This window comes from Ochotona curzoniae, unplaced genomic scaffold (genome assembly GCF_017591425.1).
Source record: "Ochotona curzoniae isolate NIBS_2020 unplaced genomic scaffold, NIBS_Ocur_1.0 contig_4917, whole genome shotgun sequence".
In the NCBI taxonomy this organism is placed as follows: Eukaryota; Metazoa; Chordata; class Mammalia; order Lagomorpha; family Ochotonidae; genus Ochotona; species Ochotona curzoniae.
Genome location: NW_024466421.1, coordinates 410,114 through 434,136, shown reverse-complemented (window position 1 = coordinate 434,136; position 24,023 = coordinate 410,114). Strand labels below are relative to the sequence as shown.

The window sequence follows — 24,023 nt, the reverse complement described above, 5'->3', positions numbered from 1 at the left end:
CTTCCTCTTCTACAGTCCTGTTCCTGCTCCCAGACACCCCCTTCTGTGTGTGTGCAGGCAGGCTCAGCCCTGCTCCGCAGCTGCAAGGCTCTGGCCTGTGTGTGTGTGCAGGCAGCGTTTGTCTCTTGAGGAGTTTCCAACCTCATTGCTTTGCCATCGGTGAATGTCACCAGTAATAACTGTTGGAAGTTGTGTCTATATTTATTTTATTAGAGGCAGAAAGACAGAGATGTTGCATCTGTTGCTCCAGGCCCCAAATGCCCGTCACAGCTGGGGCTGGGTCAGACCCCGGCCAGGGGCCAGGAGTCCCAACCTGGTCTCCCAGGTGCACGGCAGGGACCCAGCCGCTTGATGCCTGCGGCCGCCCAGTAGCCAACACCAGGCACAGGACCAGGGCTCCAGCCGGCTCTGGGATGCGGGGTGAGGGTGCTCCCGGCAGTGTCTCGGGCATGACACCGAGCGCTGGCACCCGAGTGTCCTCTGCAATTACGTTGTCAGGGTGCAGCATGTGCACACCGGGCACCTTGGGGTGTGTGTGTGGGTTCGCTGTATGCTTCCATTCTCCCCATGTGGAGAGGCACCCCCACACACACGCCGCCCGACAGGAGTGTCCTGTTTCTGATCTTCACGTGTCCCCTGCGTGCCGTAGCGTGCAGCCGGCGCCTGCACATCGTGACACTCCCGGCCTGTTGGGTCGCAGCCAGTGCCCGTTGCTGCATCGCTGCTACAGCTGACTTCCCATTAGTGTGGTGTGAAGTGGTCCATTCTCTTATGTATTTATTTTAAAGATGCATTTATTTGTTTGAAGAGCAGAATAAGAGAGGGAGATTTTTCATCCCCTGATCAAAGTCAGGAGCCTCCTCCAGGTCTCCCATGCAGGTGCAGGGTCCCAAGGCTTGGGCCGTCCTCGACTGCTTTCCCAGGCTACAAGCAGGGAGCTGGATGGGAAGTGGAGCTGCTGGAACTCAAATCGGTGCCCAAAAGGATGCTGGGGCCACAGGCAGAGGCTTACACCTTGGTGCAGACATGAAACAGGGTTCGAAGGGGAGGCATGTTCCGCACGAACCCCCTTACTTACTTGTCACCCCAACCAGCCATGTCAGTGTCTTCAATCCCCTATTTCACTTTCAAATGTTCATCCTCAGTCTTGCTAAGCCCAGCGGTGTGGGAGATGAGCGGCTGCCCTCCGCCTCCCCGAGCTCCTGTTGGTCAGTGGTGCGGCTGTGCTGTGACCTCACACTCCGTAGCAGGCTTGAGAACGGGCTCTGGCGGGCTGGAGTCGGCTTGCTTGAAAGTATGGCTGCCTGCCCGGCCGTTCACCTGTGCTTAGCAGGGTCTCCCTAGACGGCCAGCCATGGTTTCAGGGTCAAGAACAGCTGCCACCTGGCTCTCCGCTCATATAGACTGGGCACTTTGTCTTTCTCTGAAACCCAAACGCCTCCGGGTCCGTCCTCCTGCATGTGTCCCAGCACCTGGCACGTGCTTTGCTCACAGAGCCGAGGGCTCCTGCTGTCCTGGCCGTGGCTCCCTTGGGCTTCTGTCCACAAGGACTTGGTACTGCAGCAGGTGCTGCTTGCTGGCCCGCCTGCCAGTCCCACCACTGACTCTGCAGCCTCCCACATCCTCTCTCCTCCTGTCCTTCCCAGATGTCACCTGGTTAAATATTCATTTAAGAGCCAACACTGGAGTGCAGCATGTGAAGCCCCCACTTGCAACATCCCATGTGGGCGCTGGGTCAAGTCCCGGCTGTTCTGCTTCCAATCCAGCTCCCTGTTTATGCACCTGGAGAAACAGCAGAGCGTGTTTCTTGTCCCTGGGTCCCCGCATTACACGGAAGATCCAGGATGAAGCTCCTGGCTCCTGGCCAGTCCAGCTCTGCCATGGTGACCATCGGGGCAACGAACTAGCAATAGAACATCTTTGTCTCTCCTTCTCTCTCTGAAAATATGCCTTTCCAATAAATAAATCAATCTTAATTTTTTATTTGAATCTCAGCTCTCATGACCACTTGGTCATCTCCCTTCTTTCTGAGTTGATTTGTGGGCACTGTCTTGTCAGACACCTGTCTCTTCAGCCCCAGTTGGAGCTGACAGCCCCGGGTTGGGGACGTCTTCCTGAGCTGCAGTGCTGCCTGCGGCATGCGTCACTGCACTCAGAGCTGGCCCTGTCACCTTGTCTGCCTCCTGGCTCAGCTGGGACGTGGGTTCACACTCGTGTTGGTGCTGTGATATGTCTGTAAGACGCAAAGTCGCCGTCGGCCTCTGCCGTTGCGTGCAGCCAAGTCCAGGTGGTTGGGCTAGTAGGCTGTTCAGCAAAGGGTCTGATCGATTTTCCAGCTCTTGTGAGGAAGACTATGTGTTTCAGAGCCTGCCCTTTCCACTGGGTGTGCTGGGTGGGTGTTTGGCTGACACAGGTGGGACCTGGACTGCGTTACGGCCCTAGCCAAAGTCTGGTCTTAGAAGGCGTCTGGGGGGTGGACCAGCACGAGGGAGGTGAGGTGCGGGTGAGGACATCTTTGGGCTGCCCCTGTCGACTGGGGTGTCCATGGGCTTTGGGCCTGGGAGGGCGTGTGTGTGCTGGGAGGCAGCAGACCGAGTTGGAGTCCTTTCTCCAGTCCTTTGGGGCATAGGTGGACCTGTGGCCACATTGGCAGATGCATGGTGACACGAGGAGGCTCTGGTGCTGAATGACAGGAGCTGGGCATCTTTTCTGGGTCTGCTGCCCACGGTTGTGTCTCGCTGGAGACCTGCCCAGCCAAGCCCTCTGTCCACTTCTCAGCTGGCTGGCTGGCCTCGCCGGGCTCCACCTCCTGTAGCTTCTAAATGTCACTGGCCTCGGACTGTCACTGCTCCCACAAGGTCACCACGCCTCGGGCTGCTGGGTCTGACGGATCTCATCTCCGGCCTCTGGGACAGGACAGCTCAGTCAGACTCAGGCTGGTTCCTCTCTCCCGGAGACACACGACCCTAACTGTTCACTCAGAATCCCCATGTCCTGGGCCACAGCCCCACCCTCTGCTGTCCCCACTTCCTGGCAGCCCCCTCATCCCAGGGTTCACCTTGGCCCTGGGTCCTCCCCGGCCCACCTGCTGCCCTGGATGTCCAAGGCATCTGTCCACTCCCTGTCCATGCTGACCTTCCTGGGGCAACCACCGCCCCCTGTAGGCCGTGCCGGGTACTGCTGTGTGTTTCGGCTGTGCCAGAGATGCCCAGTGCCTCCTGACTCACCACTCAAGTCCTACCCACTAGGTAATGCTGCCCCATCCCCCAACTCCTCTGACCCCTCTCATCACGACCCTCACCCAGAGATGCTGGCCTGCTTCCAGCTTCCCCCAACACCCAGCAGCCCGGGGAACCTGGGACTCGAAGCCTTCCAAGGGCCCCACCTTCCAGTGACCTCCAGGGTCAGGACATGCCCCCCCACTACCATGTGCTCCACTGGCATTTGTGTCTGCTCCCCAACACACACACACACACACACACACACACACACACACAGAGCACACCAGGAATGCCACACCCAGCTCAGTGCACCACCAGGTCTTTCTCAGGGATGGCTGCCTCTGTGCCCTCCTCCTCCTCCTCCCTCCCTCTCTCCCCTTTCCCCTTTTACCTTCTTCCTCCTGTCAAGCACAGACAGGCCGTGTGTGTTGTTTGGTTCTCTGGGAACGTGGCCTGCAGGGACAGTGTCCAGCACCTGCAGTGAGGGACAGCCCACCTGCCTCCATGGAGAAGCCCTTCACAGTGGCACTGTCCCCACCCTGCAGTCAGAATTGAAGACCCAGGGTGGGAGCGGGGCAGCGGGTCAGTGTCTCAAGGTCCTGCCACACAGAGAGGGAGGACTTGAGCCCAAGCCTGGAGTGGTGGGGCCTGTCACTAAGACAGCAAGGACAGTGGGGGCAGGAGCAGAGGGGCCTCACAGGGTTGGGAAGGCCAGAGACCTGGACCTGGCTTCTGCTCCCGGCTCCCCAGCTGCGTGGCAGGGTCCCGTCCAGGACTGGCCCCTGACTTTGGTCCTCCCAGTGTGCACCTGTGCTCCAGGTCCACTCCAGGTGCTCCACTGCCACCTGAAAGTTGTGCCTGTGCTGCCAGAACCCCAACTCCACCAGGGTGCCCTGGGGAACAGACCCCAGAGCTTGGCGACTTCACCAAAAGCCCAGGAGGGGAGGGTTCCCAGAACCGGAGCAAGTGGTGGGGAACGCCCAGGGGGCCCTGGAGGTTGGAGGGGAGGAGATGGGGCAAGAGCAGGGAACAGACCACCAGGCCCCACACACCCAGGATGCTCTCTTCTGGGGGGGGCGAGGGCAGAGCTGCAGTGCCTGGCTGGCCCCAGGCCCAGTGTGACCCTCACAGCCCCCCTCTGCCCGCAGCCACGCCATCCGTCTGTGGAGGGCCCTGGGGGCTGAGCAGCCTGTGAGCCGTGCTGTGCTGGAAGTGCTGCTGGCCTGGCTGCAGAAGCGGCCCCTGCCTAGGGGGGCTGGCGGCCCCCGGCGCTCCAAGAAGACCTACTTGCGCTCGCTGGCCGTGAGTGTCCTTTATGTGGGAGACCCCCGTCCAGGCTGCACAGGCCCAGCTCAGCCCCATGCCCTGCCCCTTATCATTGCTGCTCAGAGCTGTCCCCTGTACACCACACAACATTCTGGCCTGAATGTCACCTCGGGCCTGGAGCCACTGTCGTGGGCTCTGCCTAAGGGGCAGTTGGTGCCCCCAGCATTGTGGCTTTGGGCCACTGCTGGTGTATAAGACAGGCAGCCGGGGGTGCAGCTGGGTTGGAAACAGGGCAGAGTCAGAGGCAGGGTGGAGCTGGGCAGAGCTGGGGATGAGGCCAGAGAGGAGGGATGGAGCTGGGGGCGGAACCAAGCAGGTGCCCAGGTCACAGTGGGAGCTGTCCAGCAGTGCCGGAGAGCAGCAAAAGCCGGGGTCACCAGCCTGGAGCCACGCTAGACCCAGCCACACCCAGATGCAGCCCCGAGGCTATGGAGTAGCTGGGATGAGAGCCTGACCACCGCCCGCCTCTACCCAGGCCATGAACACACTGCATGAACTCCAGTTTGCCCGCGAGTTCAAGCAAGCGGTGCGGGACACCTACCCCAAGCTGTTCCTGGCTCTGCTCACCCAGATGCACTACGTCCTGGAGCTGAACCTGCCGGCTGAGGCCCTACCCCAGCAGCAGGCCCCGGAAATGGCAGCACCCAGTCCCCAGAAGTAAGCCCGGGCTGTCTGCCCAGCTGTGCACAGCGGCTCTGAAGCGGGTGCCCGGCCATTCTCCCGCACCTGTGGGCAGGGGCACCCTGCCGCTCCCTCCTTACTCCCTGTTGTTTCCTGGCTTGGAGCTGCTTCACTGGAGCTACGTCACCAACGCCACCAGTGTCTCCCTGAGGGCCTGTGTGTGAGCTTCATACTCGTCCCACTTCCCCGCCCTCTGCAAGAACCCTGCATTCAAACAGGGCCACACTCACGGGTGCTGGGGCAGGGAGAGCCCCACGGAGCTGTGACCCCAGACACACCCACAGCTTGGAGCAGCCGGCAGGGGGAGCCCCATCCACTCATTGGGGTGACTGCTACCAGACAGGGGTGTACCCCACACTGCACCCACCTTCCTCCGCATGCCACCCATACAAGGTGGCCTTCCCAGATGGAAAGCCAGGATCGCACGCTGCCCAGAACCTGGGAGGCAGACACCCATCGGGGTCCCTGGACCATGCCCAGCTGGCCGGAGGGCACAGCGTGCAGGAGGCCCTGTTGGGACATTTGGGCTGTACCTACAGCCGCCCTGCCCCAGGCCCTGTTCCAGAAGCTCAGCCAGCACATCTTCCCACTTGCTGGGACTGGTTCTTTTCCCTGTGTGGGTCCCTGTGCACACAGTGTATCGGCCTGCCCAGTGCTCCCTGGGTGGCACCCAGGAGGCGGCAGCTCCTTTGCAATTCCCATCAGCTGTGTAGAACACACAATTCCTCCGTAACAAGCTGACAAAGCAGTCTCCCACCAGACATGGGGGGTACACGCTGGAATGTCTTTCCCAGGTGCCAGCCCCATACAGGGTTATAACCTGGAGAAGGCTCCACCGCCTAGCCTGGCCGCCCCCAAGCACCACCATCAGCTGCCGGCCACTGCCCCCACTTCCCACGTGGCCCCGCCTAGCCTGGTGTGCAAGCTGCTATACAGCAGTGCCACCTGTCTGCATCCCAGGGAACTCCCCATCTCCTGGGAGCATGCCCCTCACAGCAGGAGTGCCCATGTACATCCCCTGGGGGGACCTATGGAACAGGGGCAGCCAAAGCCCACGGACAGGCCGCTGAGTGCTCCGCTTTGCCACAGCACATCCGTGGAGGCCCTGAAGAGCCTGCTGTCCACCACGGGCCACTGGAACGACTTCGCACACCTGCAGCTGCGGGGGGCCTGGGAGAACTTCACCTGCATGCACACCTACCCTAAGGGCGTCGGCCTCCTTGCCAGGTGCGGGCAGGGGCAGGCTGTGTGCCCCGCAGCGAGGGCACCCAGACCTTCTTAAGTCCCCGGTGCCCCTCGGGCATGCTCAGGGTACAGTTGCCTGGGTGTGGACATGACCCCCCACACCCAGCCACAGGCACCCTGAGAGCATGCAGGGAGCAGGGTACACAGAGGGATGCATGCCCAGCCTCGGCTGGTCCCCAAAGGGATGGGACAGAGAGGGTGACAGAGGGTGCCCCTCCCCAGGGCCATGGTAGAGAATCAGTGCCAGCAGCTCCAGGCGGTGCTGAGCCAGCTGCTGCCCAGCCTGCAAAGCCAAGAGGAGCGGGAGAGGAAAGCGGCCATCCTCATCCTCACTGAGGTAGGGGTGCACTTCCGCCCCTGCACCAGCGCAGCCCCCCGTGGGAACTGTCTCCCTAATTCTCCCTCTAGGCACACCCAACCCGTGCAGAGGCAAAAGGCTGGGTGAAGGAGGAGGCATCCCAGGGGCAACCGGGCTGCTGGGCTGCACCCTGGGGTTGGGAAGGGTGAAAGCGCTGGGCCAGCCCACCCTACCAACACCTTCCGTAAGGCTATGACGCCCCGGCATCCCAGGAACCAGGCTGTCGCCCCTTGCTGGGCCTGGGCTTCCCGCACTACACAGGGAGCATTGGACCCATTGAGCCCCAAGTGCTCCCAACCCAAGACAGCCAAGGGGTGCTGGTCTCCCGCCCCCACCCCAGGGTGCCAGGCCTGAGCGGCCCACCCCCCGGGGGTGCCCCAGTTCCTCTATAGCCCCCTGCTGCCGGAGGTGCTGCCCTGGCAGGCCGCCCTGAGCGTGCTGGCACACGGCCTCAGAGACTCCAGCCCAGATGTGCGCGTGTCCAGCCTGCAGGGCCTCAGCAACATCCTCTTCCACCCGGAGAAGGTGAGGGCACTACGTGGGTGGGGCCCCAGCTCGTGCCAGCCCCTCACCCCTCCACCCTCCCACCACCTGCTCCTTGTATTTATTCACTCATCCAGTGATCCAGACATCTACTCCGTCATGGCCACTTCCGTGGCCAGCCGTCCATGCCCCCTTCTCCCGCTCTTCTCCCAGACACCTAATCGGATAGGGACTCCTGTTCCCGGCTCCCCTCTGGGTTCCCCTGAGGAGTCGGGCAGGGCCAGCACACTGGAAGGCATGTGTGGCCATTGGGCAACTCAGTTGCTCAAAGGGAGCCAGTGAGAGCTTAGGAAGGCGGCAGGGGCCCTCTGCACCACCCTGGCTATTGTCCAGGGCCCTCAGAAGGGGCCGGATGCCAGCACACAAGCACACAGCTGCTCACTCGTGTGGCCCCCAGGCAGTTCCTAGGGACTGCAGGTGCATGCGGCAAGGACTAGCTCCGGAAGTGAGGCCATAGAAAAGCGTGCTGGGGAGGAGGTGGCCACCTCACCCACTGGCAGGGCGTGACTTCAGTATGTCCCAATCCTGTCACTTGTTGTCAGCTGCAGCCCCTAGCCTGTCTGTCCCAGGGTGAGGCTGGGTCGGAGGGTATGCCATACTAGGGTTGGGGTGCAGGTGGCTCCCAGGAACTGTCTGCCTCCTGCTTGTCCCGCAGCCGCACCAGCCCCCAGGTGGCAGGGTGAGGCGCGGCTTGCAGTGGGCAGGGATGCAGGGTGCAGTGATGGGGCAGGGAATATGGTGCCGGCACCTTCCACCCACCCTGCCCGCCGCCCCCAGGGAGCCCTGCTCCGCGGGCAGCTGCCGCCCTTCCTGAACGGATTCTTCCAGAACAGCGAGCCGGTGGTGGTGCGCCTCATGGACACCGTGTCGGAAGTGCTGCACCGCCTGGGCCCGCAAGGCGCCGGCGCCCAGAGCCTCCGCGTCGCTGTCAAAGCCCGCTCTTTCTTCGACGACGTGAGCACGCGGGCGAGACCCCCGGGGGTGGAAGGCCAGGGTGCGCGTCCCCAGCGCAGGTGGGTTGGGTCGGCCGCCAAGTGGCCGCACAGCAGCAGGTGGAGTCCCCCTCTCACAGGCAGATGTTCCCCCTTCCCTGGGGACCAAGCAGGCCGAGCCCGCCCCCAACTGTATTCCTGACGCCCTGGGGTGTCGGAAAGGGACACTAGGAGTCCCCAGCCGCGGCAAGCGGCCGGCGGGCGGGGTTCTCAGGGCAGGCGTGCCTGGCTGCTGCTCCCCCCTACAGGAGCGGGACACGATTCGGGCAGCGGCCATGGCACTATTTGGGGACCTGGTGGCAATGATAACAGGCAGGGAGACCAGCGACCTGCGCAACCAGGTGCACCAGAGTATGGTGCCCCTGCTCTTGCACCTGAAGGACCAGTGCCCAGCCGTCACGAAGGTCAGTGCCCACCTTAGCCAGGGCGCCTACAGCAAGGGGCCCTCCCTGGGACAGGCAGAGGCTCCAGCCACTGAGAGTGGCTGCCCTGACCTTAGTGGGCCTGTCCCATCCCCACAGGCATGCACTGCTTTGCCCACACTGGCAAACACCTGAGCCCAAGTCTGTACCCACACCTGCACACCACCTCACGCCCCAGCACGTCCACGCTGTCCATGCAGTCAGGACCCTGGTGCCTGACACGTGGCAGGGACACCTGCCGAGCAACAAGTGCCCAGGCACAGCGGTCACAGTGGCTCCCTGCCACGGGGGCGTCACACAGCCAGTCCCAATCCAGCAGGGACTGGGGTGGCTTCCCCGAGGAGCGGGGGGGGGGGGGGGAGAGACTATGGACCCCCCCCCACCAGAATCTTTCTGATCCCTGGGCCGAGGACTTGGGCTCAGACGCACAGGGCTGGCGGTGACCCCTCCCCTAACTGCACCACAGCAGGCCAAGTTCACCTTCTACCGCTGCGCCGTGCTGCTCCACTGGCGGTTACAGCACACCCTCTTCTGCACGCTGGCCTGGGAGAGGGGCCTCAGTGCCCGCCACTTCCTCTGGACCTGCTTGGTGAGGACCTGGGGGCAAGGGCAGGCTCTCCCCGGGCACGGTGGCAGTGATGACCGCGGGCCTCCCCCCTCACCAGATGAGCGGCAGCCAGGAGGAGTTCAGGATCCACCTGACGCAGGCCCTCGGCTACCTGCACAGCTGCCACCGCCACATGAAGACCTGGGCCGCCCTCTTCATAGGTACACGAAGGGCTGGCGGGGCCACCCGGGCAAGGGAGACAGGAGCAGGCCTGGCCAGCCCCACCCACGGCCTCTGCCCCTACTCTTCTCACGCAGGCTACACCGTCTGCTACCACCCCCAGGCCGTGTCCCACTTGGTGAGCCACGTGGACCTCAACCTGCTGCTTCGCAGTAAGTAAGCAGAGCCCCCTCCCCACCCCCACCCACAGGGTCAGGGTCAGCACAGGATGTGACCTCTGGAGCCCAGCCCCTACCTCCGCCCCTGCATCCTAACAACCTAAGGGACCCCCGTGTGGGTGAAGGGGGCCTCTGAAGCCCCAGAGCATGCAGGCACTGCCCCCCGGCCAGAAGGGACCCTGGGGTCGCCGCTAACTCGTGTCTTCTCCCCTGGAGCTTTTGAAGACCTCAAGAAAGACCCGGAGCCGGGCACCCGTGAGTTCGCCAGCAGACAGCTCTCCTTCCTCCCCAAGGTGTGGGCGCGAGCCCAGCCCTGACTGCAGCTCCGCCCCCAGCCCCACCCGCCCCTGGTGGCACAGACTTTTTTCCATTTGAAAGAAAAATCTAGATTCACAAAGAAGCGTCACACCTGTCAGCTCCCTGCCCAAACCCCACAGGCCTCTCTCCTCCCAGACCAAACCCAGTCCCTCCATTCCTGGAGTAGGGGTCCGGCCTGTGGCGGCCTGGATATGGGAAAGGAGCCCACGGTGGCCACCCTCTGGTTCTGTTTGTAGCTCGTGGGGTCCCTGAGGTCCCCTCCTCATCTCACCACCCTCCTCCTGGCAGGCAGGGCTGGCCCAGCCTGATACACCGTCACCCTGACCTCGAGGTCGCGGGTGGCCCAGGATGTCCATCAGCAAAGGGGGTGCATGGAGAGCCCTGGGGTCCTGCCCCTCCCCAACTCCAGAATTCTAGCCTGTGCATAGCAAGCAAAGACTCCACTCTAAATTGGGCCCAGAGTGCATGGAAGGTACTTCCCAGCCACAGCCCTCCTGGGGCCTCACCCCAGGCTGCCCACAGAAGCAGCTTGGACCAGCCAGCACACCTGCCCTACTGCACCTGGGCCCCTCCCCACTCAATGTGCCCTCCACGACGCACATTCCCAGCCTGTCTCCACCAGACTGAGAGCCTCTGGGGCCAGGAATACACCTGCCCAGGCTGGCACAACAGAACCATGGGTTGAGAAAGTACAGCCATGTTCAGCAACACAGGGACACGTCTAGCTGAGGGCCGGCAGCCAGGGCCTGTAGCCACCACCAAGAGGAGCTGCCCACCTGACTCACTCCAGCCTCCAGCAGGGGACCAGGGGCGCGGCATGGCCTCCCAGCTTCCATCTGGGCAGCCCAGACCAGGGGAGTGTGAGCTCCCTGAGTTCCTGGGTAGCTTTGGGGCTCACCTGGAAACAGAGAGGCCCTGATTCCAACGAGCAGGGAGCTGCCTGGGAGAGGGGAGGTCCAAAGCCCGACACACAGGTGCTCCCCGTGGCTTCAGTGGCAACACCCCAAGGCCCAGGCGGTGGGTGCCTGTGTCTTGGGGGCAGCGCCTCTGGTGGGAACTGGGATTGGCATGGAGAAGAGCTAGGTGGGCCTCTCGGGCTCCTGGGGAGGCAAGGGCCAAGCCAGCAGGTGCAGATGGGGTCAGCCAAGGCCCAGCAGGGACTAAGAGGCACATCCGAGGGCAAGTGTTCAGTGGGGGAGATGGTGGGGGGCAGAGGACACCCAGCGTGAGCACCAGAGCCTGAGACAGACCTGCTTTCCTGCCCACGGAGGACGGGTCCCTCGAAGGCCACTGGGCATTCCCTGCCCTGCTCCCCCAGACCCCATAAGTGCCAGAAGACCCCCACCCTGTCCTGCACATGGGAATGGCAATTCCAACAACCAAGCCAGGTAGTCCTGTCCAGACACCCCAGTTGCAGGATCTACCCCCAGGCAACGGCCTCCTGGATCCCCAGCCCCAGAGGCCCCCCAGCCCTGCTCTCTGCACTCATGGCCACGGTTTCCATTTTATTGCCTTCTAGGGACATCAGCAGCAGCTGGCTGCCAGGAGCCAATAATTTAAGGTGCTGAGGATGGGGAAGGACCCGAGGCTGTGGAGGGGGAGCTGGGCCTAGTGGTTAGGAAGCCGTTCCCCGCAACAGCCAGGCTGGACAGCAGGCACTGGTGAGATGGCCGGGCCGGGCACAGGCTCAGGCGGGCCGCGGGACTCCTTGGCTCTGCCGCGCCTGCCTGCCTGCCAAAGAGAAGGCGGGAGGGAGGCGCTGGGGCCTGTGCTACATCACGCAGCACTTGGCCTTGTGCGCGTGTGGGTCCTTGAAGCGCAGCCTCTGCTTGGGCCGGTACTTCTCCAGGTAGGTGAGCTGTTTGCTGTTGATGGCTCCACGGCGCTTCCTGGGCAGGGGAGTGGGACAGAGGAGAGGTGAGCCAGCCAGCAGCTGCCCCTCCCACGCCGTCCTGCCCGCTGGCTGCCTACGGCACTTACTGTCGGATAAAGTGGATGGCGTCTTCATACTTCATCCCGCTCTCCAGGAGGGCCAGCGCCACCAGCACCGGGGCCCTGGGAGGATTGGGGGGGGGGGGGTGACAGACACAGGGCTGGGGTTTCTGGGCCTCGGCACTCCCATCCTCCCGTCAGGCCCTCTGCTGGGTGACCTCTGGGCTCAGCACCCAGCTGGTGTGGCCCTGGGTCCCAGGGGGATGGCTACGTGGGCAGGAGTGAAGTGACACAGATGCAGGGAGCTCTGAGTCCATCAGAATGGACTTGAATCAGACACAAGGAGGGACAGACTTCCTCCCTGCAGGGCTGTGAGGAAGGGGTTTGTCCTCAGAGGAGTGACACGCAGTGGAACAGGCGAGCAGGCCAACCCCAGGCCCCAAGCCCCGGCCAAGTGCCAGCAGTGTGGTCACTTACCGTCCCAGGCCAGCCACACAGTGTACAGCCACGCAGCTGCCCGGGTCATCGCAGAACTTGGCCTTCAGCAGGCTCAGCCAGTCCTCCACCACCTTGCCAGGCGGGGGCGCCCCATCGTCAAATGGCCAGTCCTTCAGCGGGGGGGGGGGGGGGGGGCGGGGGAGGGGAGAGGGGTGTTGGAAGCCCTGTGAAGACCCTAGCCCCGAGGTCCTGGGCAAGGGGCTGGGTCAAGTCAGGGGACCAGCAGGCCCCAGAGGCCACGGGGAAGGGCAGGCTCACCCACTGCAAGCAAACGGTCATCTGCTGACCTCAGCAGCCCCTTCTCCAGGCAGCCTTCCTGGGCCCATCTAGCACTTTCTCAGGAGAGCCCAGCATCCTGGCCCATGGTGCAGAGGTCATGCCCCTGCCCACCTGCATGCCCCATGAGCCCATGTCCATGGTGACACACAAGCCTGCAGCACCCGCCATGGCCACAGCCCGGGTCCAGGCAGGAAGGAGAAAGGGCTTTGGGCTCCTGTGCCTTGGAGTCCACGGGGGCCACCTGGTGCAGGAGGCTGCTGCTCGTCTCGTTGCTCCCACCAGAGACCAGTCTCACCCCAGCAGACAGGCTCTTCCTCCCCCAACCCTGTCCAAATGGCCGGACAGGGTTTGTCAACGGGCCCATCAGAAAGCGGGTTCCTGTGCAGCCATCAGGTCCCAGGAATTGGAGCTGAGGGACATCCCAGCTCCACCCACATGCATTAGGACAAAGCAGAATTGCTGGCTCCACCCCCACCTGTCCTGGAGGTTCCTCTGGGGAAACAGTCCAAGGGCTCCTCCCAGGGACCTGCCACCTGGCGACGGCAGACCGCAAGAGGCTGGGAGAAGGACCCAGGATGGACCCAGGCGCCTGGGAGCCTGGCAACACACAGGGCAGGTACCCCACTGGGCCTGGTCTCCGCCTGGCGCTGTGTCAGAAACATGAACGGCTCCCACTTGCACAGCAGCACGGGGCTGTATCCTGGGCACGCTCATCCTGGAAGCTGCCCGGCTGAGGCTGACGCCAGGGTGGCCCTGCCCACAGGGTGCGGGGGGTGCGCAAGAGGTGCGGGGGGTGACTCCCCGGATCTGGGCACCCCGACTCTCTGGCCTCCACCCTTACCACCACAGTGATGCCATCTTTTTCCAGCGGGGCCTTGTCATAGGTCACTTCACACACGCGCACCACAGTGGTGGCCCCGTACTTCTTCAGGTCCTGCGGAGTAGAAGACAGCTCAGACCCCAGTCCCAGGGACTTGCAATACCTCTGCATGAGTCCTGTCCCAGCTTGGAAAGAACTGGGGACCCCAAGGTCCTCCAGCCCCCCATTTCCCCCTACAAGGGTTACAGTCTTTCCAACTCCCTCAACACAGGGGCTCAACACAGTGCAAGCAGCTGGGCACCAGCTCTCAGCTGTGTGGGCCTCGGTCCCTCCGCCGTGTGCCCTGGAACCAACTGTCCCCTGAGACCCCACCACCCAAGTCCAGTCCCTGGGACTCAGCCAAAGCCGAGACTCCAGACACAGCTACTGGAGACAGTGCTGGGGGGCCGCAGGGGGCCCTCGGTACGCAGTAGGGTAGCTGGAAGCAGGGCAGGTGGCCATGACTGTATGGTGGCCAGGAAGGGCAGGCACCAGCCCAGCAGAGCGAGGTCGGGCCCCCACCTGCTGCCAGCAGCTATTCTGGGAGTTGTGTACCACTGGCCACTGGGCCTTGCTGGACACACAAGGGACAGCCGACAGAGCGAGGCCGGGGCCAAGCTATTCTGAGAACATGGGGAGTCCCTCTGTGTTCTCAGCAGGGGAGCCGCCATCCTGGTGGGAACGGAGCCCCGACCCTGTTCACACTTGACCTGGGCCTGCTCACACTCTGACCCTGACCACACGCTGAGCCTTGAGCCTGACCACAAGCTGGGCACCCACCATGTTGACCTAGAGTCTAGAGTTACCTTCACGGTCTTGACTGTGAAGCAGCACAGCCATGAGGGTCCTTGCTTGCTGTGGGTCCTGGATCCCAGGCCGCCTGCTCTGCCCTCACCAGCTCTACACTGTTTAAATGTGAGGGGCTCCATCCTCCCCCAGCACCCACCTCATGGGAGAGAAGTGCCCATGCTCTGCCACTGCAGCCAGCTCCATCCACAGCCCTGAGTCTGCAGGAGACCACACAGCCAGCTCTGGGCTCTGCATGCACACAGGATGGGAGCTCGCCCTCCAGGACCAACGACCATCCTGCCCAGTCTGACCCCACACAGAGGGCTGGGGCTCCAGGGCTGGATCCACCTGCAGGCCCCACCCTCAGTGCACAGGCTCACAGTCACTCCTGCCTACAGTGACACCTGCCTGGCACCCGCCTGGGCTGGTGCATTTCTCAACCTGGGACTACCCCTCCCCACTTTGCCTCTGCTCAGAGGTCAAGGGTCAGCGCAGGGCACAGGACCCCTGGCCACCTCTGCAGTAGCCCACCAGCACACGCCAGGAGTTCAGCAGCCCTCGGCCTGACCCCCAGAGAGCCTGAGGGTTCCCCCAAGGCAACAGGGTTATGCCCCTTGAGGAGGAGTCAGTGTCGACCATGACTCATCCCATGCTGCAGGCGGGCATGCAGGGCACCCTGCCCTCCCTCTGCCCCACTCACCTCGATGAAGGTGCTGAGGGTGGCATTGGTGGGGTTGTGGGTGATAAGGAAACGCATGTTCTTATAGCTGACCTCCACGGGGGCGGGGCGGTTCATCCGAGCCATGGCCAGAACAGGGCTGGCGACACGGACCAGAGAAGCCCCCCGAAACTGAAGAGGTCCCGGCGCTTGTCCCCGACTCCACCTTGGGCACAAATATTGTGCAAATGCTTGTGAGGGCACGGGATCAGCCCCCAGCTTCAATGATTGTAAAAAAATAATGGACAGAAGAACCCCAGAGTACAGCAGACAGCGCCACACGCCTGCCACTCAGAGTCTGACCACCACGACGATGGCGCCAACAAGTCCACTCAGCAACAGGCAACTTCAAAAACCCCAAGTGGGTCCGGCCACTGGGACACCGGTCAGGGCTGCGGCCCCCACTGGGGATGCCCCCTGACTCCGCATCTGTGCACAGAGGGTCGCCTTTCGCTCAGAAGGTGGCTCCAAGCCCCAGGTCCAAAGGAGAGAGGAACTGAGTGTATTCCTGCAGCCCCAGGGGCCGGGCCAGCTGGGGTCTCAGACGGCGCTGGGGGCACAGGATCCCTGTTCACGTTACCCCATCAGGGTACAGCGAGTCCCGGAGCAGAGCAGAGGGCTCAGGCGTCAGGACCGGCCCCAGGCCGGGCAGCGAGGACCATAGATGGGCCGGGCCGATGGTGACGGGCAGAGGCACGGCAGGTGCAGCGGCAATGTTGGGCACGGCAGTGTTCAGGGCTGCCCCCCGGCAGGCTCTCCACGGACCCCACAGCAGTCGGCAACAGGCAGCGTCTGGGAAAGCAAGGGCGAGGGGAGTGAGGGACCCTGAGCAGGATGGGCAGGGTCCATGCACACCCCAGGAGGAGCCAAACCCCAGAACCCCAGTAAGCCTTCAGTAGGCCGACCTGCCTTTTGTATTCTTTGCCACTGTGGGGACCCCGCGGTGTGTCTGAGCCTTGGGACGCGCCAGGAGCCACTCCGATCCCCTCCCACAGGGCTGCCCCCATGGTCTCCTCGTAGGCCTCCGTCCCCTCCACCGGCCCGTCCCCTCCACCAGCCCAGCCCCTCCACCAGCCCAGCCCCTCCACCGGCCCAGCCCCTCCACCAGCCCGTCCCCTCCACCAGCCCGTACCCGCCACCAGCCCGTACCCGCCACCAGCCCAGCCCCTCAACCAGCCCGTACCCGCCACCAGCCCAGCCCCTCCACCAGCCCGTACCCGCCACCAGCCCGTCCCCTCCACCAGCCCGTACCCGCCACCAGCCCGTCCCCTCCACCAGCCCGTACCCGCCACCAGCCCGTCCCCTCCACCAGCCCGTACCCGCCACCAGCCCAGCCACCTGAGCTGTCTCCCAAGGTTGGTGAGGACAAGAAACACATAGGTCTGCGTGCCCTGCGGGATGTTCCCGAGCCAAGCAGACCACGAGGGCCAACGGCCAGTCGCCAGCATGTGTGGGGATGGCAGGGCAGTCCGTCACCTCCGTACCTGCTTCCGTCCCTCTGGGATGGCGGCAGGAATGCCCTCCCGCCCCCACTGGCCCACCCAAGTCCCAGCAGACTTGCACATTCTCCCTGGGTTCCCACAGGGTACTCCAGCTGGGGCCTGCCCGGTCTTACCTGCCCACAGTCCCTACCTCCCTCAGCCGGGGTCAAGGGTGCCTCTGGACCCACCCTGGCAGTCTTCCATGCCCCCAACTGCCACCTCTTCTTACCCCTCTCCCCACCCAGGATCCCGTGTCCCATGCCCCTAGGCAGGCTGGGCCAGCAGCCTCAGCTTGAGTACACCAAGGCCCTTGGACAGGGGAGGCGGGAAGTGGGGGTCCACTGTTGCCAGCCTGCAGCTGCCTGCACACCGCACGGCCTCACAGTGAGATGTCTCAGTCCACGCTGGACCAGCCGTGGCCGTGGTCTTGGCCAGCAGCACCAGGTAGAGAAGGAATCCTGTCCCAGGTGCAGCCCTGCTCACCCTTCCTGAACGCCTGTGCGTGTGGGTGCACAGTATGTATACGTATATACACTGTGTGCATGTGAACGTGCGTGAGAGGGGGACAGCCAGGGCAACCCTGGGCACACAGAGACCTACCCGGGGAACGCGCCGGTCACCCCCAGCCGGGTGAGGGTCCCGAGGAAGGAGGCGGGTCCTCGGCCACCTCACACTACAGCCCACCTGAGGCCTGATGTGCTCACGTGCCCACAGCGATCAGGAGCTAGACCTGGCTGGGCTCGGAGCTCAGGCTGGAAGGGGCTCAGGGTGAGGCATGGCAGCTGCAGCGGCCGAGCTGGGGTTGTCTCCGCAGCCTGGACCCCACCATGGTCCTCTACAGCTCAGCCTTGCCCAGGGTCCCCACACAGCCCAGAGAGCCAAGCACACGGGGCCACAAGCATGGTGCCCCTCAGAGCCCTGCCCTGCTCCCAGGCAGGACTGACCAAGGCCTGTGGCCACACTACCAACAGCCATGCCCGCCTGGTCAGCTCCGAGTCCGAGCACACCCAAACCTCAAGCTCCAGGGCTGTGAAATGGAGGGGAGGGCCGTTGATCAACTGCTCAGCCTGCTGTCCGTTCCCATTCCACAAGGGCCTCTTGGGGCCTGCAGCCCCTCACTCCCTATAGACCCGCATGCAACAGCCTGGCCCCTCCGTGCATTGCCAGTGCCCGGGGACCCAGGGGGTCCTGGAGCACCCCACTGCACAACGTAGGGGGGGTCACAGCTGGCAGAAGGAGCTTAGAGGGCAGTCTCGGCTGGGGTCATGGGCAGCACGGCTTCCCTGCTCGACCCTCCCAGGGTGCTGCCACCTGGGGCTGGGGTCCCAGGGCCCTCCCGCTCTCGGTGCCCGGCCACCCCGCTCACCCGTGCCCTCACGTCTGCCGCTGCTGCTGCCGCCGCCTCCATGTGCTCCAGGGCCTGGCGCGCGGGCCTCGCAGGCGGTGCCCGGGCGGGCCCGGCTATTAATAGCGCCCGGGCGTCACGTGGGGCAGTGACCGGCGGGCGCTGGGCCGGCCACGGGGGGCTCCCACACCTGCTGCCTAAATATAGCTGCGGGCCGCTGCCCGGAGGCTCGCACACAAAGGAGCCCGCCACCGGAGGGTCCCGCCTCGGAGGAAAAGGAAGCAGCCGGGCCGGGCGCAGGAAGGGGAAGCCGCGGCCCTTCCTCCGCCCGGTGCTGCGGGCCGGCTCCTGTGCACCGCCCCTGGGGCTGCAGCACGAGGCCCAACTGCAGGGGCTCTGCCACGAGGTGCTGCCGGTGCCCCCCCCCCCGTGCTTGCTAGCCCCTCTGAGGACAGCTGCCCACCCCCAGTATTCGGGAGAGGAGACTGAGGCACTGCTAGTGACTCAGCAGTGGGGCCAGGGACCCCACCTGTCCGTCAGCAGCCCCTGCATGAGGGCGCAGGTACTTCCAGTTTCCCGAGAGAAGTCTTCCCAAGGCCCTCAGCCCTCAGCCTGGGAGACAGCGTGCACACTGTGAGGCACACAGGCTCCCCGGGGACCTGGCCTCTGGCTGGGAATCCGACTCTCAGTCCAACTCCCAGACAGCCTGGGCCCTGCAATCAGCAGTTAGCACCGGGGCCAGGGGGCAGAGGAGGGCTGGCCAGGGGCCCAGTCCAGAGCAGGGAGCCCCTCCCCTCAGGCTCTCCCGCCCCCACCTTACCCCAACACAACCCTAGGGAGCCAGAGCTGGCCACTGGCTGGACACGGACAGAGGCATGTGCAGGCTGCAGCAGAGGCCACTGGAGTCCCACATCCCCTCCAGAACCAGGCAGGCCTGCCCATGCATTCAGGGGCCCCCCAACACCCATAGTCCCTGGCAGGGACCCCTCCTGGTACTCACATGTCACCCCTTTCACTCTGGAGGCCCAAGCAGCTCTGGCTGTCGCCTGCACCCCTGCCACAAGGCACCAACATCACCCCACTGCATGGATAGGACCCCAGTGGCTCAGAGGGCCTCATAGTCACCAAGCCAGCTGGAGGTCGCTCAGCTTTGCAAGCCCCGGGATCGGCTTGCCCCAGCGCGGTGCCTCTGCTCCAGGCAGTCCTTCAGCAAAGGCAGTCCTTCCCACAGCTCTGCAACCCCACACCAGGCCACGGGACCCACCTGTGGCTGTGCCATCCAGCCCTCTGCACTGCCCCCTCCTGCTAGGGGCCTCTGCCTAGGCCTGGGAGGGGGCACCTGCTGGGACTGGCACAGCCCCAGGCCTTTCGGAGAAGTCTATTTATATCAGGGCAGGAGCCTTTCCTGGAATCTCTGCCAGGGCCAACCCAAAAATGCCCATGGCTAGGGGGCCGGGAGTGGGGACACCAGCAGGCCCATCCCAGCCCTCAGCTCCCTGCAGGCAGCTCGGCTCCCTTGTCCCCTAACACACTGCTGCCCCCAGCTGACCCATCTCCCCAGCTGCGTGCCCACAAGAGTAGCATGCCTGGCTGCGGCGGGAGGCCCTGGCACCGAGAGGGCTCCGCGCTTATTTGTGGACAGTCAGCGACCCAGGAGTTCTGGGAAGACACCCACAAGCCCTCACAGGCTCTCAGTACCAGAGGTCTGAAGGTCCTCCAAAGCCACCATCAGCCCAGTGCCCAGCCCAGGCGGCTCCTGGAGTTGTGGGCCCCTCCCTGCCTCTCAGCCGCCCCAGCCCCCTCCAATACCACACCCAGGTCCTGGACCTAGGACCAGCAGGAGGACAGGTCATGGAAGGCTTCCCGGACGTGACCAGAGGGCAAAGCGTGCATGACCCTAAGGCCCCAGTCCCACTCCCTAAGTGACTCCAAGCCAGCACTGGCGCCAACTGGGGCCAGTCACCTCCCTTAAGATGGAGACATGGCCCAGAGGGTCACCTTCCAGGGCTGGGTCAGCCCCAAGCAGGTCACCTGCACTGTGGCCGGGAGGCAGACCCCTGTCCCCCTGCCACCCCAGGGAGCTCAGGGCTACATCCAGGCTACCCTGCTGCCTAGCAACCCAGGCTGCCTGCCCCCCTCTACCAAGAACACCCACACGTGCCACCAGGCAGTCCCCCCAAACCCAGGCCCCTACCAGGACAGGAACATGCCAAGGCTGCAGGTCCACCCAAGCTGACCCCCAGTTGGACAGAGTGCTGGGGCAGGTGGTTGGGCAAGGCCGGCCAGACACCCTCAGGCTCCTGAAGCTGCAGCCGCTCCAGGCCCTGATGTACCAGAACAGCCAGGGTGTCTGTCTCCCCACTCTGAGCCTGTTGCTTGCCTGTGAGGGGCAGGACAAGCCCTGCCTCTTGGGGATGCCAAGGAAACAAAGGGCCAGTGAGCACCAGCAGGTGGGGCACAGAGGCACAAGTCCTACACGTCTCCCTGGCTGCCCCCACATGCCCTTCCTGCCAGGTGCTTATGGCTGGGCAGGCATCGCATGGTACACAGTGGCCTGGCACCTGTAGCTGTCCCAGGCCCCCTGCCCGTAGCTTGGAACTCACCTCACCCCACGCAAGGCGGGCAGCAGGATCGGGCATTTTTCATTCCCTTGCTCTCTCATTCACCCAAGCTGCCAAGTACCCGTTCAGCACCGTCTGGTGCCAGGTGCACAGCAGGTGGAATTATGGAGTTGGCTCCCAAGGCGCCGTGTTCTCCACTCACTTCTCACTGACCCCTTTTCCTCCAGGAGCCCGCTGGGGGCCCAGTGCCCAGGTCTCCAGGCAGGGCATGGGGTAGGAAGGGGTGGCAGCACTCGGCCACATGGGCATGGGTTGTAGCAAAGACGGAAGACGTGGGGGTTGGTCTTGATTTCCTTTAGCCACCTTTGGGGAGAGAACACCCCCTAAAAGTGGCAGGGTCCCCAAAGTGGGGAACAGCCTCTGTGGAGCCCCCAACCAGAGACCAAACCCTCACAAGCCCCACTTCACTGAGGGCTCAAGGTGGGCGGGAGCCGGACCAGGGCCGGACCAGGGCCAGACCGCCTGACCCCAGCAGCCTGGTGCTGAGCCCTGACGGCCCTTCTCCGACCGACTCTCCCCAGGCAATCACACACAGAATCTAGCCCGGGGAAGGGTTAGCACCCACACAGCATGGATACAAGAGGCCCCAGCTCCCAGCCCCAGGGGACACAGCCAGGCCCTCCCCGCCCCGCCTCAGCTCTGGGGACTCTGCTGCCAGCACTCCACGGAGCCCCACAGGGAGCTATTAAAACACAAACCAACGGCAAGAGCCCAGCTGCCATGTGACGGCGATAAACAGTGCTCACGCTGCCACCGGCCCCTGGGTGTGGGCAGGACCCTAAGACGATGGAGCCAAGCGGACCCCAAAGGCTCCCATGTATTGGGGGTAGTTCGCCCACCCAGCCAATTGAACCCACAGAGAACTGGCTGCTGCTAGGGGGTGCAAGGCCAGAGGCAAGGTGCAGAGGGCGAGGCCAACATTTGTCTCATAGCAATCCCAACCGATGCCAACCACATAGCCACATGGGACTGGCTGCCTCCACACTTGTGTGGGCAGGGGAACCGGGGACACCCCGAGTTTTCGCCAGCTGCCCTGCGAAGACCTTCACAGTGCAAGGTGTGGCAACACCTGTGTGCAACACACTGGTCATACTCCCTCAGCTGCACAAGGAGACTGAGGGGGCCAGGAGAGTCAGGCTGGACCCCATCCTCTGGCCAGACCCCAAGGCTCCAGTCCCAGCAGGGACAGGTCGCTGCAGGGAGTGTCCACGCACAGGACCAGGCCTGCAGAGTGTAGGGCCCCACAGTGCCCAGCCCGGGCTCCACCAGCAGGGCGGCGCCCTCGGCCCACCTACCCTGGGGGGCACACCCACGCGGGCTGGGGAGTAGGCCTGGACCCCTCCCTCAAAGCCTCCCCCTCCCAGGCCCGTCGGGCAGGGGCGCGCACACACTCACCAGCACTGGGCGCTCCGAGCTCCCTTTGCACCGCGGCCGGCTTTATCCCGCCGCCCTCTGCCCTCCCCCGCGCGTCAAAGGCGGAGGCAGGCGGGGGTGGGGCAGGCTGGAGCGCCGCGGAGCCCGAGCGCCCAGTGGGGGCTGGGGACTAGGGGTCCCGGGCGGGGCGAGCCGCAGGCCCCAGGCCCCTGAGGGCGGAGCTCCGGAGGGCCCCTCCCGCGCTGCGCTGGGTCCCCAGGGTGCAAGGGCTGCGGGAGCGAGGGGAGGGGCCGCAGGGCCGTCCAGGGGCAAGCATGCTACAGGTGGAGGGTGGGTGGCGCTCACGGCACCCTCAGCCACCTGCCCGCCCCCACCCTGGGCAGCCGGCCCTCTAGCACCCCGTTTCCTCCTCTAGGAAGCCGGTGCCCCACCCCCTACACAGCTTCATCCGCAGGAAGCGGAGCCCACCGGGCGGGGGGTGCTGTTCCTGCTTCCCAGGGCAGGGACCACTTGCCCGCCCTCCTCCCTCAAGATGCGCCCCAGCCTTGCTGACAGCAGGAAGGGGCGGAGCTTCAGCCCCACCCAGCCAGTCCAGGCTGCACCCGGTAAGGGAGAGGTCCTGGTATCCTTGCTCCCTTCAGTGGCCATTCCTAGCTGCCCATGACCCGAGTCCAAGGGTGCCAGTTCACCAGCAGACCAGACTGCTGCCACCCAGGGAACCCTCAGCCACATGACCAACCCCAGGGTGGGCTCCATGACCCACATGGCTCTTCAGCCCACCTTGCCGATCAGGAGGAGGCGTCTATTCAAAGTTCTCTCTCCAGGAGCAGAGGGAGGCCCAGAGGTGACTGCCACGGCAATGGAACAAAGCAGCCCTGGGGAGCACCACTGGGCTGGGTTAGGCCCTGGCCCGATGCCCCCCAGCCCCGATGCTCTCAGACCTGGGATGGCCTGGAAGGACCCCTGGACCATGGACACTCACTCAGCAGTGAGGGTGTGCACTGCGCACTTTCCACAGGGGGACCCAGAATTTGACCAGCTTGCCCAGACCTGCGTGTGCTGAACAGGACATAGCCCCACATGTTCCTCAGAACAGAGGCCGGGCCCTGGACCGTCCTCCACCTTCAGCGAGCACCAGGCCGGCCACACCACTCCCAGTCTGCACAACCCCAACCCCAGGAGAGGGTCTGCTCCCACCCCCAGCACCTCCACAGCAGCTGGAGTCCTGCGTCGGACCGGGAGCCAATCCGCCATGCCCACCCTGACCCACCTGGACCCCTTGCTTCCTTGGTGGGAGAGCTAGGCTAGCCTGTCCCTCTGTGGCAGCGCCCCCGTCCACCATGGGAAGGAAGCTGGCGGTGCTTGAGGTGGCTGGGCCTCGGGGCAGCGTGGTGTGGAGGACACTTGCATTCCCAGCAGCCAGCCAGAAGTCCCCCCAGGGAGGCATGTCGCGGCACAGCTGGAGCCCAAGGCCGTGGGGTGCCCAGAGCCTGGGTCCCTGCGCACCCCAACATCCCCTCCCCAAGCCTAGGAGCCCTGCCTGCCCCTACAGGAATCCGCAGAGCAGGCCAGCACCACCACCCCATTTTATGGATGGGGAAGCCAAGGCTAGGGCCAGACAGGGGTGACAGCCTGGAGGGACTGAGTCAGGGTTCACGGCCAGCCCCCTGGTACCCGCCTCCGTCCCCAGGGGCCCGGAACCTTCAGGGTCAGGCAGCAGGAAGAGGGCTTGAGATCACGGGGGTAGCCAGGGCCTCTGGCCACGCGTCACAGGGCCCTGTGGGGGCCACGGGAAAGCACACTGACCTGCCCCGTTGGCCACATCCAAAATAACCGGCCCGGTAAAAGGACACAGTGGTGCACGTAGGCCCAGGCCTGGTGCTGCCAAGCAGGCCACACGGGGCCCCGGCTATTTCTGGGCCGGCCTGCTGTTGCGAGGCAAGCCCAGCACGCTCAGGGGACAGCCTTCAAGGGGCAACAGCCTCACCTCCACCACAGTGATGAAGGGGTCCCCGGGCACAAGCCCCAGGCTTCATGTCCAAGCAGCTGAAGTCACAGCCAGGCCCCTTCCCCACA

The 24,023-nt window shown here is 64.3% G+C and overlaps 2 protein-coding genes across 2 annotated transcripts in view; one reads left to right on the top strand and one right to left on the bottom strand.

Moving 5' to 3' along the window:
- Window positions 1–10,050, top strand: part of LOC121161903 (maestro heat-like repeat family member 5) — a 31,815-nt gene extending 21,765 nt beyond the window's left edge. The window contains exons 21-31 of the mRNA XM_040988573.1: window positions 4,370–4,523; window positions 5,023–5,204; window positions 6,300–6,455; window positions 6,696–6,810; window positions 7,213–7,356; window positions 8,152–8,328; window positions 8,615–8,770; window positions 9,255–9,377; window positions 9,454–9,556; window positions 9,653–9,727; window positions 9,950–10,050. Coding sequence (XP_040844507.1) covers window positions 4,370–4,523; window positions 5,023–5,204; window positions 6,300–6,455; window positions 6,696–6,810; window positions 7,213–7,356; window positions 8,152–8,328; window positions 8,615–8,770; window positions 9,255–9,377; window positions 9,454–9,556; window positions 9,653–9,727; window positions 9,950–10,050 — 1,486 coding nt within the window. The remainder of the gene's footprint in view (window positions 1–4,369; window positions 4,524–5,022; window positions 5,205–6,299; window positions 6,456–6,695; window positions 6,811–7,212; window positions 7,357–8,151; window positions 8,329–8,614; window positions 8,771–9,254; window positions 9,378–9,453; window positions 9,557–9,652; window positions 9,728–9,949) is intronic.
- Window positions 10,051–11,543: 1,493 nt separating this feature from the next.
- PTP4A3 (protein tyrosine phosphatase 4A3) lies at window positions 11,544–18,041 on the bottom strand. Its single transcript, XM_040988570.1, has 6 exons — window positions 17,974–18,041; window positions 15,109–15,918; window positions 13,602–13,694; window positions 12,461–12,591; window positions 12,032–12,106; window positions 11,544–11,940 (listed from the first exon to the last, which is right to left on the bottom strand). The coding sequence occupies exons 2-6, from the start codon at window positions 15,211–15,213 to the stop codon at window positions 11,823–11,825; spliced, it is 522 nt and encodes a 173-aa protein (XP_040844504.1). The 5' UTR covers window positions 15,214–15,918; window positions 17,974–18,041; the 3' UTR covers window positions 11,544–11,822.
- Window positions 18,042–24,023: the final 5,982 nt, after the last annotated feature.